This window comes from Danio rerio, chromosome 3, assembly GCF_052040795.2.
Source record: "Danio rerio strain M-AB ecotype USA chromosome 3, GRCz13ab, whole genome shotgun sequence".
Taxonomy (NCBI): domain Eukaryota; kingdom Metazoa; phylum Chordata; class Actinopteri; order Cypriniformes; family Danionidae; genus Danio; species Danio rerio.
The window spans coordinates 13554007-13575336 of NC_141023.1; the positions used below are offsets into that span (position 1 = coordinate 13554007).

General features: G+C 43.2%; 1 protein-coding gene across 1 annotated transcript in view; it reads left to right on the top strand.

Annotated features, from left to right (window-relative positions):
• LOC101884073 (uncharacterized) overlaps positions 1–21232 on the top strand; it is a 98391-nt gene extending 77159 nt beyond the window's left edge. Inside the window, exons 18-26 of the mRNA XM_087245481.1 lie at positions 9369–9791; positions 10750–11172; positions 14206–14628; positions 14718–14960; positions 16759–17016; positions 17789–18094; positions 18627–18875; positions 18954–19037; positions 19950–21232. Of these exons, the coding sequence (XP_087101607.1) occupies positions 9369–9791; positions 10750–11172; positions 14206–14628; positions 14718–14960; positions 16759–17016; positions 17789–18094; positions 18627–18875; positions 18954–19037; positions 19950–20013 (2473 nt within the window). The 3' untranslated portion in view covers positions 20014–21232. The remainder of the gene's footprint in view (positions 1–9368; positions 9792–10749; positions 11173–14205; positions 14629–14717; positions 14961–16758; positions 17017–17788; positions 18095–18626; positions 18876–18953; positions 19038–19949) is intronic.
• Positions 21233–21330: the final 98 nt, after the last annotated feature.

A 21330-nucleotide genomic window follows, 5' to 3' on the forward strand; every position in this document is an offset into this window, starting at 1 on the left:
AGTAGGCTCACGCATGCTTGGAGGGCACCTATCTCTGCCCGTGCTGCGTCCGCCTCCGCCCTCACCACCCTTGATGGTGGATCTGCCAGGGAGTATGAGGTGATCCCGCCGATGGAGCACGCCATTGCGGTCAATCTCTGTCTGCGTAGCTCCCCTACTTGGCGCGGTCTGCCCCTTCTCCCGTCCAAAGCCTGTAGGTTATCTGCCACCCTCGGAGCTAGAGCTTACAAGGCTGCGGGCCAGGCTGCTTCCGCCTTGCACGCGATGGCCACCTACCAGCACTACCAAGCGCAGGCACTGGCCAAGCTGCACGAGGGTGGGTCTAACCCAGGCTTGTTACACAAGCTGCGCACCACGACCGACTATGCTCTCCGGACTACTTAGTCCACCGCGTGTGCGCTGGGGAAGACGATGTCCACACTTGTGGTGCAGGAATGCCACCTCTGGCTAAACCTGGCTGATATGCGCAATGTTTACAAAGTTCGCTTTCTTGACTCGCCCATATCCCAGGCTGGCCTGTTCGGCGACACCATCAGTGAATTCACCCAGGAGTTTAAGGTGGTGAAGGAGCGGTCGGATGCGATGGGCAATGTCATCTATCAACGGGACCATAAGCCCGCTCCGTCTACCGAGCCATCCACCTCTGCTGCTCCTCGTCCCTGAGACCGCGAAACGTCCCTGAGACAGGCCATCCGGAGAGGAGGAAATTTGCTCTTTCCCCGCTGAAGGGGGGGCCCCTATTCCAACGGTACTTTTCACTGCCACCAAAAATTCAGTAAAAGAGCACTTTTCTCCTTCCCCGGATGTGACAGCTCAAGCCCTGCCAGTCTGGGACGCGCCGCCTCTCAGCTCGCAGGGTCTACATGCTCCGCCAGCGGCTCATGGGCGCTGGGGGGACAGTCTCCTTTCTCCCAGCCCCCAAGCCCCCTCTCCTGAGTCAGGGTGCGGAGCCAGAGCGAATCGCTCTCTTCCAGCTCTTCTGTGGGACCCTCGCGCTCCCCGGATCAGCACACCCGCTCCGCGCTGCCCCACCACTGGTATGTCTGCGGTTGTTGCGATGACGCCATTAGCAAGGGCTCTGCCTGCCTGGTTAGCGTGGGCCAGCCCCTCGCGGTGGCTCATACGCACAATCAGACTAGGCTACTAGCTTCAGTTCTCGAAACAGCCTCCCAAGTTCACGGACGTGTATTTCACCAGGGTCAACCCCCTGTCCGCCCCGGTCTTGCGAGAGGAGATTGCTGCCCTGCTGGTTGAGCCAGTTCCTCCAGGCGAGATGGAGAGCGGGTTTTACAGCCCGTACTTCATCGTACCCAAAAAGATCGGTGGGTCACGGCCAATCCTAGATCTGCGCGTTTTGAACCGCTGTCTTCACAAGCTGCCGTTCAGAATGCTCACGCGGAAAAGAGCATCCTCCAATGCGTTTGTCCTCAGGATTGGTTTGCAGCCATAGACCTGAAGGACGCATATTTTCATGTCTCCATTCTTCTGCGTCACTGTCAGTTTCTGCAGTTTGTGTTCGAAGGTCGAGCGTGGCAATACAAGGTCCTCCCCTTCGGGCTCTCTCTGTCTCCGCGGGTCTTCACCAATCTCGCGGAGGGTGCCTTAGCGCCCCTTCGGCTCGCGGGCATCTGCATACTCAATTATCTTGACGACTGGCAAGACAAGGTGCTCCGGCATCTTCGCCTATTGGGGTTGCAGGTCAACCGAGAAAAGAGCAAACTCGCCCCGGTGCAGAGGATCTCCTTTCTCGGGATGGAGCTGGACTCGGTCACCATGGTAGCGTGCCTCTCCGGAGAGCACGCTCGCCTGTTGCTGAACTGTCTGAGGGAGCTCGACAGCAAAGTAGTGGTCCCACTGAAATACTTTCAGAGGCTCCTGGGGCATATGGCATCCGCTGCGGCTGTCACGCCGCTCGGACTGCTCCATATGAGACCACTTCAGCACTGGCTTCTAGATCGAGTTCCAAGACGCACATGGCATGCGGGCACACACTGAGTCTCGGTTACTGCACTGTGTCGCCGCACCCTCAGCCCTTGGAACAACCCCTCGTTCCCGAAGGCCGGTGTGCCTCTGGGACAGGCGTCCAGTCATGTTGTTGTCTCAACAGATGCTTCCAACAGGGGCTGGGGAGCCGTGTGTTGCGGGCATGCAGCTGTGGGCATGTGGAAAGGTGCCCAGCTGCATTGGCATATCAATCGCCTAGAGCTGTTGGCAGTGTTCTTCGCTCTCCACCGTTTTTTTCCAGTGTTGGAGCAGCAACACGTGCTGGTCAGGACAGACAGTACGGCGACGGCAGTGTATATCAACCACATGGGGGGTACGCACTCTCGCCGCATGTCTCAGCTCGCCCGCCGTCTGCTCCTCTGGAGTCACCAGTGGCTGAAGTCGCTGCGCGCCATTCACATCCCAGGTATGCTCAACCGTGCAGCCGATGCGCTCTCACGGCAGCAGATTCACTCTAGAGAATGGGGACTCCACCCCGAGTCTGTTCAGCTGATATGGGCGCGATTCTGGGAGGCCCAGATTGATCTGTTTGCCTCCCCCGAGAACGCTCATTGCCAGTTGTTTTATTCCCTGATCGAGGGCACTCTCGGCACGGATGCACTGGCCCACAGCTGGCCTCGGGGCACACGCAAGTATGCGTTTCCCCCAGTGAGCCTACTCGCGCAGCTATTGTGCAAGGTCAAGGAGGACGAGGAGCAGGTTCTGCTAGTTGCGCCCCTCTGGCCCAACCGGACCTGGATATCAGAGCTCTCCCTCCTCGCGACAGCCCTCCCCTGGCAGATCCCTTTGAGAGAGGACCTACTTTCTCAGGGACAGGGCACAATCTGGCACCCTCGCCCCGATCTCTGGAACCTCCACGTGTGGAAGACTTAGGTAACCTGCCATCTGTGGTGGTTGATACCATCACTCAGGCTAGAGCCCCCTCCACGAGGCGCGCCTATGCCCTGAATTGGAGTCTATTCACTGAATGGTGTGTCTTTTGCAGAGAAGACCTCCGAACTTGCCAGATCAGTGTTGTGCTCTCTTTCCTTCAAGAGAAGCTGGATAGCAGGCTGTCGCCCTCCACTCTCAAGGTTTACGTTGCCGCCATTTCCGCTTATCATGACGCGGTAGCTGGCGGCACCGTGGGAAAGCATAACCTCATCATTCGGTTCCTTAGAGGCACTAGGCGAATTAATCCAACTCGCCCCCCTCTCATGCCCTCTTGGGATCTCGCCCTCGTTCTCACGAGCCTGCGTTCAGATCCCTTCGAGAAACTCGACTCAGTATCTTTAAGATTTCTGTCCCTGAAGACAGCTCTGCTGGTTGCGTTGGCCTCCATTAAGAGGGTCGGGGACCTGGAGGCATTTTTGGTCAGTGATTCGTGCCTGGAATTCGGGCCAGATTTTTATCACGTTATCCTGAGACCCCGCCCGGGTTATGTGCCCAAGGTTCCTACCACTCACTTTAGAGATCAGGTAGTAACCCTGCAAGCGCTGCCCCCGGAGGAGACAAACCCAGCCCTTTCCTTACTCTGTCCAGTTCGCGCTCTGCGCATTTATGTGGACCGTACTCAGTACTTTAGATCCTCTGAGCAGCTCTTTGTCTGTTATGGCGGACGGCAGCAGGGAAGTGCCGTGACCAAACAAAGATTATCCCACTGGATTGTAGAGGCAATTTCTTGTGCTTATTTGAGCAGAGGTCAGCCGTGTCTCCCTGGAGTGCGTGCACACTCCACTCGGAGCATTGCATCCTCTTGGGCGCGTGCACACGGCGCCTCTTTAACAGACATTTGTAGAGCTGCGGGCTGGGCGACACCCAACACTTTTGCAAGGTTTTACAATCTGCGAGTGGAGCCGGTTTCCTCAAGGGTAGTAGGTAACCCTTGGTGATTGAGGAAACAACTCGGTGGGGTGTTGTGGGGTGTTGTAACACGCTTGCGGTGCCTTTTTTCCCTAACGTGCGCCTTCCTGTCTGTCTGTAAAGTTCCCCATTCGGTGAGCCCTGCAGATTCCTCCAAGGCCCTCAGCACTGACTCAGCGGAGGAGTCACTTGCTGGCCCACTACGTTAGGCCTGCCCGCTGGTCAGCCTGCGTTTTTTGGGTATAGGTGCCAGCTATGTGCGATCCCCTCTGGCGATCCCAAATGCTTATTCCGTCATTATGGCGTTTTCCGTGGCTCCCATACGTGGATTTTAACATCAAATCCACTTATAGCACTGAAGTTCCCCAACCGAAGGGGAACGTTCGAGGTTACAGAAGTAACCCTTCGTTCCCCCGAGGAGGGGAACGGAAGTGCTATACTCCGTCGTTATTATGACTGTCCCTTAGCTGTTAAAAAGTCTCTTCAGCTTAAAAAGGATGGCGCCATGTGTGCTTATATGCTGGCATAATTGTCAATGAAGCACACCTGCGCAAACTTACGCTGCCAATTCATTGTTTTCATTGGCCCGTTCAATACTCTTTCAGACAAGCGGCTTCTAAACCGAAACCTACCATACGTGGATTTTAACATCAAATCCACTTATAGCACTTCCGAACGAAGGGTTACTTCTGTAACCTCGAACGTTTCCTGGTATCAACAGTCTCATCCCTCCTGAAGAGTTCTCTATGAATTATTATGAAATCGACCAAGCTATTTCACTAATCAAAATAGCGGGTCGCGGCGCTTGAATGGCTAAAGTCGACATGACATCCGCCTTTAAAATCATGCCCATTCATCCTGATTTCTGGCACCTTTTCGGAATTCTCTGGCGAAAAAAATATAATTTTTCCGTCCGCCTAACCTTTGGTTGCAGAAGTAGCCCAAAAATTTTAGACACGCTATCGGAAGCAATATGCTGGATCCTTTCCAATAACTATGAGATCCCACACCTAATCCATCTACTAGATGATTTTCTAATCATCTCACCACCCAACGCTATCCCAGCCGCGCACCTCTTGACAGTTCAAAAGGTTTTCGCCGAACTCGGGATTCCCATAGCAGAAAAAAAAAACGCCGGTCCAAGCACTTCAACCGAATTCTTGGGCATTAAATTAGACTCCAACAAATTCCAAGCGTTCCTACCAAAAGAGAAAATTGATCGAACGATCCTGGTAGCTTCCTCCTTATTAGACAGCCCCAACTGTTCTAAGTGCGAGCTATAATCAATTCTCGGCCACTTGAATTTCGCAATGCGCATAATTCGCCAAGGCCGATCGTTCATTTCTCATCTCTTAGTTCTCGCGTCCTCAGCTCACAGTCTAGAGGATCAAATATCCATCGATGACAGTAGCCTAAATGAACTCCATTTATGGATATTATTCCTCAAACAATGGAACAGTCTTTCCTTCTTTTACAGGGACCTAATATCCTCCTCAGCAGACATCAATTTATTCACCGATGCTGCCCCGTCAATCGGATTCAGAGGTTATTACCAAGGACGCTGGTTCGCGTCCACTTGGCCGCCCCAGCTGTTAGACTAGCCGCAACCACTTAAATCATCAGCGCTATTCGAACTTTATCCACTAGTCGTCGCTGCATCCCTATGGGGAATAGAATGGTCTGGTTCCTGCATTATAATTCACTGTAACAATGAAGCAACCGTTCACTGCATAAATAAAGGCTGTTCAAATTCAAGCATTAATTCCCCTACTTAGACGCGTTACTTGGATCTCAGCATGTGACCAATTTATTTTAACAGCAAAGCACATTCCTGGGTCCAAAAACCAAATTGCTGATTCTCACTCTCGTTTTGCTTTCCAGAAATTCAGACATTTGGCACCAGAGGCGGATCAGTTTCCAGTCCAAGTCCCTCCTTATTTAGAGCTGATATTCCCATAGATCGTCCTTTAAAAAACCTGCTTGGAGCCTCCCTCGAATATATCCTTCAGGCAGTGGTGCCTAGAACCCTGCAGTCATATCTAACAGCATGAAAAAGTTTTAAACCTTCCACGCATGTTATAATATACTGTTTCCTGATTTTTCCCTACTTACCATCTCATCTTACATATCCTACCTGACCATTATCAGAAAACTCCAGATCAATTCCATCAAAGGCTATTTGAGTGGAATTCAATTTTTCCACAAACTAATTTACATTTCCCCCGCACCTCACTTAATTCTCAATTCTCAATTCTCGCTAATTCTCAAACTGCTCTTTTATTGAAAGGCATACAAAGAACCCAGCCCACACGTCAAGACACACGACAACCTATAATGCTGAAAACACTCACTAAATGCATATCCACTCTTCGCAAAGGATACGAATCAATCCACACAGCACGTACACTCGATGCTATGTTTATTTTAGCTTTCTTCGGGTTTTTAAGGTGTTCAGAACTCACCGTTACATCTGGGTTCAACCCAAACATTCATCCCACTGTATCCGATCTAGTAACATTAAACAACCTTTTTCCTTTTTCCTTTTCATTAAGCAAAGCAAAACTGATCAAGCTAAAAGAGGCCATTACATCTACATTTTCAATCTTCAATCACCTATTCGTCCATACCAAACACTGCTAGCATTTTCACAAATCTGGAAATCACAAGCCTCTTCTTTAGCAGACCCTCTCTTCACAGACGATAGCAATCGCCCAGTCACTCGTTTTTGGTTTCAAAAGCATCTTAAATGTATCCTAATTAAGTCCGGCTTCCCAGCCGACAATTTCTTCAGCCATTCTTTAAGAATAGGCGCAGCTACCACCGCAGCACAAAATGGTCTATCAAAGCAACAGATCCAAACACTCGGACCCAGGCCTTTAAGTGCTACATTCAATCTGACCACTCTCACATTAGAAGAGCCCAACAAACTCTTATCAAAAAATCCCTCTAAGATAATTCAACACCCAATAGAGCCCATCACATCACATCTCACAACACATTTCGTCATTGACAATTCACAAGGCACTTTCTTCAAACACCCTTTGCATACTACCTTGATAATGCTAGTACAGCGTTCGCTCTAACTGGAGTCGCGCAACTTATTACACACACCTTATTATTAATATTAAGCATCACAGCTAATGCAACGACTGCCCCTAAGAGAGATGCACACTTTATTACACACCACCGCAAGCGCAGTGACCAATCATACAGGAGACACACACATTATTATTATGCACCACTGCTAGTCCAGTGACCGCTCCTACGGGAGACGTACACCTTATAATCACGCACCACTGCAAGCGCAGTGACAGCTCCCACGGGAGACGTACACCTCACTATCATGCACCATTGCAAGAGCAGTGACCTTTTCGACAGGAGACACACTTTTTATGCACCACTGCTAGTGCAGTGACTGCTCCTACGGGAGACGTACACCTCACAATTATGCACCACTGAAAGCTCAGTGACTGCTCCTTTGGGAGACGTACACCTTATAATTTTACACCACTGCAAGCACAGTGACCGCTCTTACGGGAGACGTACACCTTATAATTATGCATCACTGCAAGCGCAGTGACAGCTCCTACGGGAGACGTAAACCTTATAATTATGCACTACTGCAAGTGCAGTGACAGCTCCCATGGGAGACATACACTCCACTATCATGCACCATTGCAAGAGCAGTGACCACTCAGACTGGAGACACACACTTTTTATGCACCACTGCTAGTGCAGTGACCACTCCTACGGGAGACGTACACCTTACAATTATGCACCACTGCAAGCGCAGTGACAGCTCCTACAGGAGACATACAGCCCATTATCCTACACCACTGCAAGAACAGTGACCGCTTCTACAGGAGACGTACACCCCATAATTATGCACCACTGCAAGCGCAGTGACAGCTCCCATGGGGCACGTACACCTCACTATCATGCACCATTGCAAGAGCAGTGACCTTTTCGACAGGAGACACTCTTTTTATGCACCACTGCTAGTGCAGTGACTGCTCCTACGGGAGACGTACACCTCACAATTATGCACCACTGAAAGCTCAGTGACTGCTCCTTTGGGAGACGTACACCTCATAATTTTACACCACTGCAAGCACAGTGACCGCTCCTACGGGAGACGTACACCTTATAATTATGCATCACTGCAAGCGCAGTGACAGCTCCTGCGGGAGACGTACACCTTATAATTATGCACTATTGCAAGCGCAGTGACAGCTCCCACGGGAGACATACACTCCACTATCATGCACCATTGCAAGAGCAGTGACCACTCAGACTGGAGACACACACTTTTTATGCACCTCTGCTAGTGCAGTGACCACTTCTACGGGAGACGTACACCTTACAATTATGCACCACTGCAAGCGCAGTGACAGCTCCTACAGGAGACAAACACCCCATTATCCTGCACCACTGCAAGAACAGTGACCGCTCCTATGGGAGACGTACACCCCATAATTATGCACCACTGCAAGTGCTGTGACCGCTCCTACGGGAGACGTACACCCCATAATCATGCACCACTGCAAGTGCAGTGACAGCTCCCAAACGGAGACGTACACCTTAACATGCACCACTATCAACACAGCAACCGCTTCCTCCCGAAACACATACCTTACAACTCAACAGCACCCCTCCAAATCTTTAAGAGCAGCAAATTTTTGCACACTCGTCTGGCTGCTGTCCTGTAACCAAATAGCATTTTTTGGGGAGCGTTCTGGGGCCGGGCTAGATACTTTACTCGAATAAAAAATCCTCTTTGTTTCCTGATAAGGGGAATAACTCGAGTGTCTCCTCGAGCTCAGAGCCCTCCCCCCGGACAGCACGCCAAATATGCTTTATACTTAAACGAATGCAAGTGTGAACTCGTGAAGTGATGTTTTGTAAACAAATTTCGGGAGGAGCATGCGCAGAAGTTTCAGTATCGAATACGTCATTGACAATCATCCCATTATCAAATCAGTTCTTGAACAAACCCCTATATATACCAAAGCTGTCTTACCTGCAGCATCTCACAACTTTAGCACCTCTTCACCACCCCGTCACCTCACCTCTTGCATTAAATCCCCGGGGGGAGCGTTCTGGGGCCAGGCTAGATAGTTTGCTTGAATTCCAACTACTCTTTGTTTCCTGATAAGGGGAATAACTCGAGTTGGGGTGACTCCTCGAGCTCAGAGCCCTCCCCTGGACAGCATGCCAAATATGCTTTATACTTAAACGAATGCAAGTGTGAACTCGTGAAATGTCTTCTTGTACTTTGCCTTTTTTGCCAAAGGGACGTAATACCATCTGCCAGATGGAAGTAACAAAGGAACCATGTAAAGGTTTAACCATGCAATCAGCACCCTTGTTGAGTAGTCAGGGCACTGATGAGGGCTATAGCCATTTTAATGTCTGTCTTCTTTGCAAAATTCCAGTGCACTAAAAGTTTATTTGTGTGGATGTTAGTTTTATGCATGCTGAGTTGCCACAAATTGAGCAGTTTATTTTATTTTTTTTGTCAGGTTTTGGCACACAGGTGATAAAGAAAAAAGATTCCTGATGAATCTCATTTCTGCAGCAGTACACAATGACACAGATACAGGAACAAGTTTCTTAAATCTGCTGTTATCTGTGTGCAGTTATAAAAACTTCCCTTTTAATGAAGAGTGCAATGATTGTAATCAGACTAATTTCCTGCTGGATCTTTGCTCATATGTGAAGAACTATGAGACTCAAACAGGGAGGAGTTTCCTTCCAGCATTACAGTCAGTTTTCCAGATTCCTGATGTCTGGATCATAGATCTCTCACAGAGAAAGTCCTCCATCCTTCTGGAAGTGCTGAAACTCCAAAGAGAGAAGAAACCAGTAGAGCTGAGAGGATTTTCAGAGGAAGAGAGTGAAGTGAGGAGTTTCCTCCAGTGTCTGCGCTTCATCTCACAGCTCATGTAAGAGAATCTACAGCTACTTTGTTAATTTAATCTCCCGGGGCCCAAGCATTTATATTTATGACATATTAAAATATATACTTATGTATTAGGTGGATAATGGTATAATATAAAATCTTATAAATTTAGCTTGTTTAAGATGTTGCAAAATGTTAATGCTGGGCATTTAGGGCTTCAAAATTGCCCCCAATTTTTTAAAAGTAGTAAGTGACGAATTGCATGTTTTAAAATGCCAAACACATTCAGTTGGGATCAAGGTCAGTTGATGGGCAATTTGTGTGCAAAAAGTAACTATTTAATTGTTATTATTATTATTTTACTTACAATTAGAGCCTTATAAATATGTGTGTTGTTATTGCAGATTTATTCATAGTTCCGTCTTTTGAATGAGGCGTTAAGGTCCCGACTCCTTGTGGTCGTTAAAAACCCAAGGATGTCCTTTGAAATAGAGTAGGCCTATTTCTGCCCACTGGCCTCTGTACATCATTGCCTTTTAACGTACCCATTTCATAATTGGCTTCATCACTCTGTCTCCTCTCCACCAATCAACTGGTGTGTGGTGTGCGGTCTGGCGCAATATAGCTGCCGTCTTGTCATCTAGGTGGATGCTGCACACTAGTTGTAGATAAGGAGATACCCCCAATGTGCAAATCACTTTGAGTGTCTAGAAAAGCGCTATATACATGTAAGGAATTATTATTATTGTTTATTGAATGGGGCCTGATGTGTGTCAAAACTATAGATAAACTTGTTCCTTTAAGAATTATATTTTCAGGCAATGATAGTCTATGTTGTGTCTTATTTCTATATTAAATGTTCGTACAGTTATCAGTATTGGGTCATAAATTAATTTTTTTTGTAATTTCAAACCTAACAAGAAGCAAAAAAAATCAATTGTGTCATATCTTTAAGTTTTCTAATATTTGTATTTATTCATTTTCTCATTTTCATGTTACAGATTCTCTAATCAGAGTGAAAATGATCGAAGCAGATTTCTTGTGAGTCTCTTTATCAAAGCAGCAGAGTTTGAGACACAGTCTGGAGAGCAGATGCCGAAACTGTTATCCTCAGTCTGCATATACACATCATTTCCTTATGAAAAGACTGACATAACTAAACAGACTGATTTCCTGCTGGATCTTTACTCACATGTAAAGAACTATGAGACTCAAACTAGCAGGAGTCTCCTTCCAGCATTACAGTCAGTTTTCCAGTTCCCTGATGTCTGGATCATAGATCTCTCAAAGAGAAAGACCTCTGTCCTCATGGAAGTGCTGAATCTGCAAGCAAATAAGAAACCACTAGAGCTGAGAAGATGTTCAGAGAAAAAGAGTAAAGTGAGGAGATTGCTCCAGTGTCTGCCCTTCATCTCACAGCTCAGGTAAGACAATCTACTGCAACATCATTAAGCAGGGCTGAGCCTGGTCAGTACCTGGATGGGAGACCACACGGGTAAAAACAAGGTTAATGTTGGAAGTGGTGTTAGTGAGGCCAGCAGGGGGCGCTCAACCTGTGGTCTGTGTGAGTCTTAATGCTCCAGTAAAATGAAGGGGACACAATACTGACATATTACTGTCAGTGGGTCTTATCGGATAAGACGTGAAACCAAAGTTCTAACTTTCTGTGGTCATTAAAAATCACATGGCACTTCTCATAAAAAGTGGGAGTGTAACCCTGGCGTCCGGGCCAATTCCCTCCATTGGCCCTTACCCATCATGGCCTCCCAATCATCCCCATCCACCAAATTGCCTATATCACTGTGTCTTCCCTCCACCTATAGCTGGTGTGTGGTGAGTGCACTGGCGCCATTGTCCTGTGAGGTGGAGAGACATAGCCTAGTGGTTAGTGCATCGACACATAGCACTGAGGTGTTTATGGTGACCCGAGTTCAATTCCCAGCTTGAGGTCTTTTACCAATCATTTCCCTTTCACTTTGCTACTATTGTTTCCTGTCCATCTTCTTTGGCTCTCAGCGAAGGCGGTCGCTCTTCTTCCCGCTCCGTCCCATATCTCTCCTAGCTAGCACGTCTTGTCTCGTCTTATTCTATCTCTGAGGCTCTCCTTGTCCTGCTTTCCAAACGAAAAAGGAATTATGGATTTGATCAACTGGTCTCTGAATGCAATTGACACCATCTTCTCAACGAGATCGCTGGGCTCCGGGGAACCCAGCTGTCCTGCGGGGACGCTCGCAGCTGGATACGTGATGGACGGGTGGGAGAAGTGGAGAGTCCTCTGTCTAGCTGCTCTGTCTCTGGAGGATATTGAAGATATCTACCTATTCGGAACTTTGATAACAGGGTTTCTGCTGATGGGCTTATGCGGGGCCCTGGGATATCGGAAACTGATAAAAGCGGTCAGCGCAGCTCAAAACCCCACTAGGCTGGCCGGCTTGATTGAAACACTGATGGGTAGGGTCGCGAATCAGACTATGGTCCTTGACCGCAAACTGGAAACCATCGAGGTGAAGCTAGCGGCTCTGCAACAAATTTTGGCCAGATTGGGAGACGAGTGATGGACATTAAATATCTGTGAAATTGGCAGATATTGACCTAAAGTTGAAGTATCTTACTGTCTTTTTTTCGGCTCTCCTCTTACTCCTGCCAGACGGCCTTGGCTGGAAGTAAACAACTCCCTGGGATAAGCAAGATAAGCGGACGCTCTGAAATTCCTGCCCCTGTCAAGGACACCTGCGGGACTCTGGACTATGCAGGCTCACACACACACACACAAACATATCTACAGATAAACATTCACCACCGATCCCCATCCAAACGCCTTCGTGTGCTTTTACCCACGTGGAGCGTGGGCGGGGCTGTGACTTGCGCCGGAAATGGCTGCTGGACCAGTTGGCTGCCCGCACTCAATGGACTGTTTTCCATTACCCCTGTTCCCATCCCCTCTGTCTATGTTGTGTCTTGCCGGTGTGCTTATGCTAAGATAGGGCTTTCTCCCTTTTCTCACTTTGTCCTAATCAAGGGCAAGCTGAGGGGGTGTTTTTTAGCCTAACTGTCCAAATGTATCTTTCTTCGTTTCTAAATGCTACCTCCTAAGATCTGTCTCCCCTGAAAAGTTGTTTGTGATGTTTTGTGTATGGTCTGGGGGGTCCAATTTCGCTATACGAAAGTGTAGTGACAAATAAAGGCTTGATTGATTGATTCTCTACACTTTCCTGTCAGTTAAAATGGTGAAAACTCCTAAATAATAATAAATATTTTTTTTTATAAATATAAAATTTACTTATTTTGGGTAATGTTACGAATTCTAATCTTGCTTGGCTCCATAAGCCAGACCCGTAACAATAAATCATATTAAATTAAAATAAGTACAACTCTGAGGAGCCCACAGTCTCATCTCCCATTTAAAAGTAAAAACAACAACAAAGACGAATGACCAAGGAAATAACGTAAAGTCAAATTTATTTAACGTTTAAATTTCAAAAAGGAGACAATTAAAAGCTTACAGAGGTAAATGGCATATTAAAAAACAAAACTCAACATCTAACTAAAGTTTTTTACCCTCTTACCTGTACATGAAATGATACGAATAAAATAACATTCACTTACCTCCCTACTAACCACATAACATGAGAAAAATGTAATAAAACAAAAAGGCACCCTTCTCAGCACACGTGTCTCGGCATATATCTCAGTCAACACTCAGCATTCACTTTCAACAATTTAGCCGAGTAAATACAACACAGTTTCTACTACACAACACAAACAGCACAAGCCAGGAGAGAGGAGACTCTCTGAATGACGTTGCAGTCCGGTTTAAATAGTCTTTACCAACAAGCCGGCCTCCAAGTGCTGGCACCTGATACCCCGCACCTGTGAGGTAATGATGAAACCGATACGAGACAGGGGCGGAGAGAAAAGAGCCACAAGCAACACACACACACACACACAATAACAGACAAAAAAAAAACTCACTACTTTGGATATTTATGTATATTATTATTGTTATATTATTATTTAATTATTTAAAGAAAATGTGTAACATTTAAAATGTTGTAAAATGTTAATGCTGGGCATTAGGGTTGCTCACATTTGTTTTAACGTTGTAAATAAAGGCTTTTATTTTTTTTTTTTTAACACGTTAAGTTTGGATTAGGTCAGTTGGTTGTAAATTTGTGTGTAAAAATAAAATATTTATTTATTTACTTACATTTAGAGCCAGTTGCATTTTCATCCTGAATTTATTGAATGGGGCCAGATGTGTGAGAACTATAGATAAACCTGAACTTTTGACATTTTCATTCAGTGCTAGTGTGTTGCATCTTATTTTATTGATTGTACAGTTATCAGTTGAGTTCTCAAATAATTTTCTACATTTCATATCCAGCAGGAAGCGAGAGCATTACTTCAATCATGTAGATTGGTATTTATTTATATTTCTCATTTCCATATTGTTACAGATTCTCTAAACCGAGTAAAAGTGTTCAAAGCAAATTTCTTCTGAGACTCTTCATTAATGCAGCAGAGACTGAGACACAGACAGGAGAGCAGATGTTGAAACTGTTATCCTCAGTCTGCACATACAGCTCTTTTCCTTATGAAAAAACTGACAGAATTAAACAGAGTGATTTCCTGCTGGATCTTTACTCACATGTGAAGAATTATGAGACTCAAACTAGCAGGAGTTTCCTCCCAGCATTACAGTCAGTTTTCCAGTCTCCTGATGTCTGGATCATAGATCTCTCAGACAAAAAGACCTCTGTCCTCCTGGAAGTGCTGAAACTCCAAACAAAGAAGAAACCAGTAGAGCTGAGAGGATTTTCAGAGGAAGAGAGTGAAGTGAGGAGTTTCCTCCAGTGTCTGCCCTTCATCTCACAGCTCAGGTAAGACAATCTACTGTACAGAACAGCTACAGAACAACTTGCTGTTGTTAATGTAACTTGACCAAGTTTTGGGTTCTTAATGTGTGTAGACCATCCGAAAGGGCTCTTCAGAAGCTGCTTGAGCACATCTTTGAATTTCAAAATGAAAAATCAACTCAACACTTCCTGCAGAGATTAAATGGAGATCTGACTTCCTGCTCCTTGACCTGGGAAGAGCTTCGTTATTTTTTGCAGCACAGAATTAAAAAAATCACTGTGGACCTCAGGAAGAGCAACATTCAGTGCAAAATGAGAGAAATTCTGCCACTTCTAAACAGGATTAAATTAAAAGGGTAAAGCACACGATTAATAAGTTGTTTTTTAAGAGCTGCATGTAAAAACTCTTTAAACATAGGTTTGAGTTGATTGACAAGATTGCTAAAGACATTTCATAAAATGTAAATTTTGATAATAATTTATTATTATTAATCATCATATTATTCAATAAATAATCATGTTATTTATTTCAAATAATGTGTCCTTTCAGTACTCGATAACTACAACACCAAAACTTTTTTTAACATACAGTGGTTACGGAAAGTATTCAGATCCTCTTAAATGTTTCACTCTTTGTTATATTTCAGCCATTTGCTAAAATTATGTAAATTCATGTTTTTCCTCATTGTGCAAACAGCACCCTATATTGACAGAAAAACACTTTTTTTAAGTCAGGGCGCTGACTGGGCCATTTAAGAACATTAACTGAGTTGTAGTGAAGCCACTTGTTCATTATTTTAGCTGTGTGCTTAGGGTCATTGTGTTGCTGGAAGGTAAATCTTTGGCCCAGTCTGAGGTCCTGAGCACTCTTTCATCCAGGATATCTCTGTACTTAGCCATGTTCATTTTCCCTCTATTGCAACCTTTGTCGTCCTTTCCCTGCAGCTGAAAAACAGTCCCACAGCATGATGCTGCCACCACCATGTGTCACTGTAGGGACTGTATTGGACAGGTGATGAGCAGTGCCTGGTTTTCTCCACACATACCACTTAGAATTAAGGCCAAAATGTTCTATCTTGGTCTCACCAGACCAGAGAATCTTATTTCAACATTTTGGAGTCCTTCAGGTGTTTTTTAATAAACTATGCGAGCATTCATGTGTCAGGCCACACTGCCATAAAGCCCTCACTGGTGGAGGGCTGCAGTCATGGTTAACTTTCTACAACTTTCTACCATCTCCCAACTGCATCTCTGGAGCTAAGTCACAGTGATCTTTGAATTCTTTTTCGTCTCTCTCACTAAGGATCTTCTCCCCTGATAGCTCAGTTTGGCAGCCAGCTCTAAGAAGAGTTCTGGTCATCCCAATCATCTTCCATTTAAGGATTATGGAGGCCACTGAGCTCTTATGAATCTTAAGTGCATCAGACATTTTTTGTAGCCATGGCCATATCTGCATTTCCACAATTCTGTCTCTGAACTCTTCAGGCAGTTCATTTGACCTCATAATTCTCATTTGCAATGACATGCATTGTGAGTTGTAAGGTCTTATATAGACAAGTGTGTGGCTTTCCTAATTAAATCTAATCAGTATAATTAAACACAGCTGGACTCAAATGAAGGTGTAGAACCATCTCGAGGACGATCAAAGGAAATGGACAGCATCTGAGTTAAAAAAAATTATGAGCGTCACAGCAAAAGCTCTGAATAATTAGCACCATGTGATATTTCAGTTTTTCTTTTTTAATGAATCTTCAAAAATGTATTTCTGTCAATATGGGGTGCTGTGTGCACATGTATTGAGGAAAAAGGGAATTTAAATGATTTTAGCAAATGGCTGCACTCTAACAAAGAGTAAAAAATTTAAGGTGGTCTGAAAACTTTCCATAGCTACTGTATTTACTGGTGTGATGGTGGGTTTAAAGTTTTTCTGAAACAAGAACCACAATCTACAACCATCCAATAATTTGCCAACCGACAAGCGTTTGTTATTTGAAGCCATTTCACTTGGATAGTTTACATTAGGGAAGAGACTCTTACAACTTTTTTCCTACAACATTCATTTGTTACTCATATAACCTCAAATAAATTATAAAAATGAATGAGAAATGTATTTACTGTGGCTAATAAGGATGAATGTGATGTGTGTCTGTACAGGATGAGCTCTTCCTTCATGCTGTCTGTAATCAGAGAGATCTATGAGAGCCGCTCTGCTGGATTTGTGTTCAGTCTGTTGAGTTCAGTGGGGAACTGCATTAATCTGCAGAGCAGAGATCTGGACTCTGTTGATTGTGCTGCGCTGCGCTTCACACTCCAGCACTGCACTGCAGCTTCACTCAACCTGATGTGGACCTTCATACCAGAGGAAGAGCTGGAGACGTTTCTGCCTCTCCTCAAACACATCTCACATCTCAGGTCTTGCTAATGCCTGCCTGCATGATAACTAGGATGCATGAAAAGAAAGTTCAACAAACTTCTGAGTTTGCATATCAGTTATTTTTTTCAATGTAATACTTTACCTGGTTTTGTGCATGAGAGATGAGTAAATTCATTTTCACATACAAGCTAGAACTACATTAAAAAGTTAGCTCATCTAAAATTAAAATTCTGTTATTTATTACACACCCTTGTGTTGTTCCAAACCCCAGAGACCTATGTTGATTTTTGCAACACAAATTAAGATGCTTAAGACTAAATCTGAAAACTTCCTCATCAGCCATAGACATGAATGTTCTCACTCATTTAAAGTCCAGAAAGATATGAAAAAACATCCTCAAAACAGAGCATATACCTTCAGTTGGTCAATCAGGATATTATCAAGCTACCAGAATACTTTTGTGTGCATATGAAACAAAAATAATGACTTTATTCAACAGTTTCTTCTACTCAGTGTCGTATTACCTTGGATGATAAGTCTGGAGTGTTTTACGTCACTGAATAGTGCTTATAAATGCACACAATATACTGACACTGAAAAGAAGAAACTATTGAATAAAGTTGCTGTTTTTGTATTATGTGTGCAAAAAAGTATTCTCTTAGTTTGATAATATTCCAATTGAACTGCTGAAATTAATATGATTAATCCAAACACACTTAGATATAATAAAAAAGCTCTGTAAGCTACTTTCAATCAGAGCTGGTACGGTTGACCTGAATGTGTTCTGATTAAGTTTTTGTGTGTGTTCAGTGTGGACAGGCTGCTGTTACTGAAGATGCTTCACTGCTACAGTGTCTCTGATGTCCAGCAGGGGTCAGTGTTTCTGCTCTCCGCTTTGCAGCACAAGCTGGACTTCTCCTGCTGCTCTGCACTGGATCTGACCACAAACACAGACTCTGAGCCTCTACAACTCACAGCTGATGACTGCCGTGTGATATCCAGAGTCATTCAGAGAGCAAACACAGACAGAAAAACACAGCTGATTCTGAAGGACTGTGAGATTAACACTGCAGGAATGGACCAGCTGTTTACAGTGCTGCATTCAGTGAAACTCTGGTGAAAAACAGCAACAGATTCTTTGCGATATTCTTGTGTTTGTTTTGAGCTTATATTTTATCAACAGATGGACTTTATGCTTTACAAACAGCAGTACTCCAATTCATTACACATACCACTCGAACAAAAATAATTAATAATAAAGTTAGAAAAAGGGCGACAAATCTCACAAGAAAAGTTTGTTTTTGTGGAAAAACGTGTTTAACTTATACAAATTCTTATGATATAGAAAATTTAAAGGCGGGTAGTTATTTGTTGAAGCATGTATTAAGCCATCTTTAACTATCAGCAATGCTTATAATGTTTATAGCTAGCATATGCTGTTTTTCTCCAACAGAGTTAGCCAAACACTTTCTCATGAGCATTTGAGGGTATAGTTAAAAGCTAGCCTACAGCACTATTTCCTGTTAAAAACTAAGCACAGAACCGATTCCAGAGAGAATTGCTATGCGTTTACAATATGCATCTATTTACTGCCTCAGCCCCAGTGTGAACATTCAGAAATGTATCATATTTTGCTGTTGTCTTTCAGCTGTGCTAAACCTCTCCTGCTTCAGTTTCTGGCTCATGTGAGGCGCTGGCAGGCCGAATCTCTTTCTGCAGCTCTGGGTAAAGAGCTGGACCTCAGTCAGACTCCACTGGACCTGCAGGCCTGTAGAGGTTTGGCGCTGATTCTGGAATATTCTGAAGGACTGACTGAACTGGATCTGAGTCAGTGTCATCTCACCGATCACAGCCTGGATCTGCTGCTCCCAAACCTCCACAAAGCACAAAACATCGAGTGAGATTGAAATACAGTTTGTAAATCTCTAAACTATGATATAATAGTTTCTAATTTATTTAACTATTTGGTCTGCAGCTTTAGTGGGAATTACATCACTGATTTAGGGGCCCAGAAAATCCACCGTGTCGTCTCTCACAACAGTAACGTAAAGACAGTGAGGTGAGAGTCTGAAATGAACTATAGTATTGACCAAAGTTATTTCAACTGTTCTTTCAGTAGTGAAATCTTTAATAATGGACTTTAAGCTTTCAGAGATCCATTAAAAATGTATTTATGATGACAGCTTTCTTTTGTGAGCAAAAAATTAAATGTTTGAATTTTTTGCTCACAAATGAAAGCTGTCACTATGAATAAATGTATTTTTAATGGATCACTGCATTTTCTGAAAGTTTTTAAAATAATAAATTCATCTAAACTTTTGAATTTTATTCTATTTTCATAATCAGTAGAATGGAAATCATTCATTCGTCTATTTATATTGTGAAATGTGTTGGTTTCACACAGTTAAAGTCAGTATTATTACCCCCCCTGTTTATTTTTCCCACATTTTCTGTTTAACGGAGAGAACATTTTTCTCAACGCATTTTTAAACATAATAGTTTTAATAACTCATTTCTAATAACTGATTTATTTTATCTTTGCCATGATGACAGTAAATAATATTTGACTAGATATTTTTCAAGACTCTTCTATACAGCTTAAAACCTGAACTAGGTTAATGAGGTTAACTAGGCAGGTTAGGGTAATTAGGCAATTTATTGTATAATGATGGTTTGTTCTGTAGATTATTGAAAATAAAATTAGCTTAAAGGGGCTAATAATCTAGCCGTAATAAAACAAATAAGACTTTCTCCAGAAGGAAAAATATTATTAGACATACTGTAAAAATTTCTTTGCTCTGTTAAACATACGTCAGGAAATAATTAAAAAAAGGAAAAAAAATCAAAGGGGGCTAATAATTCTGACTTCAACTGTATATGCAATTATTTAAAAGAATGTTTTTTTATGGGAGGTGAGGAATAAATCAGTTTGCCTGTTACTAATATCAGTTTGTGTTTTGTGTCTCTTCAGGCTCTTCAACAACAGAATTGAATCCAAAGAGCTTTTTAAAGCCCCACAGTTTGAGATCTGGTGATGTCAATAAACTCTTATATATGAAACGTATATCAACAAGCATATTGATAATAAGGTAAAAACTATGTCCCAAAGGTGAATCTAGTCACCAGATAATAAACCACATTCATCTTTTATCATCAGCTTGAGTAATGATCAACAATGGGTTGTTCTATAAAGTGAGTTTAATTAAATGACAGTATCTTTATACTGCTTTATATTGTTTGACATACTCTGTATAGTTTGAATTTAGTTTAATATATTTATTTAAATTTTATACAATTTATTATATTCATATTCGTGTAGTTCATTCTGTGTTCTGTTTGTTCTAACTGGTAGGTAATTTTAGATTTAGACTGTTTTTAGCGTAAATATTTAACAGATTAAAGATTTCAGCTCAGACAGCCAAAGCAAACAGCTTCAGGTAAAAGAGAGCTTATTTAAATACTTTATTCAAAGTAAAAATGCTGTTATGTTTACTGGATGTGTATCCTGAATGAGCTACATTCATGTTGTGTTTACAAATGACAACAGTTTTGGATGTAATCCGTTTTCAGGTGACGTGAACCCAACACATCAACTCTGACCTCATTTACATGCACATTCATTTCTGATTAAGGTCCATGATTTCTTTTATTCTGCCTTTATTGGTGATCCACAAACTATTGAAATATTCATGTTTTTCTGTCTGAGTTCTAGTGGTCAATGCTGACAAAATACAAATGACATGATACTCAGGAAATCACTTTTACCTCATTAATGTGACTGACATGTTAGTTATTGTAGGTAAAACTTCTGTTTTTATCACATTATAATATTTTCCTGATTATATTTTTGCTTTAGTTTTGTCTTTTTTTAACTTTTTAAAAATTACTTAACTGTGTTTTTGATTTGTTTTATGTAGTAGAGTAGTCTAAAGTGGTCGAGATGCACATTATAGGGAAGAAAAGGGCACTTGCAAGGGCGTCACCAGAGAGTTTTAAACAGAGGTACTGAGGGGATGCTATATATTACTGATGGGGAGCTGGGCGGTACTAATATATATCAGCAAAACAGGTCCTTTCTACTTGATTTTTTTATTTATCATAATATTTTATTCATCACAATCTAATCAAGGATTTTCATTTATGTAATTAACCAACGTCAAGCAAGTTGCTGTACCTATGTTGTGTTATTTACATTGTTACATTTGCATTGTGTGCTTCGCTGGACATTTAATTAAAATAAAATGTGAAACTTGATCTGTTTGAGAGCATATACGTGTGTTGATCATTAAGTTGAGTGTGTGTAATACACATTTTCCATATGGTTAAATTGATTTCCATAGGTTTTAATTGAT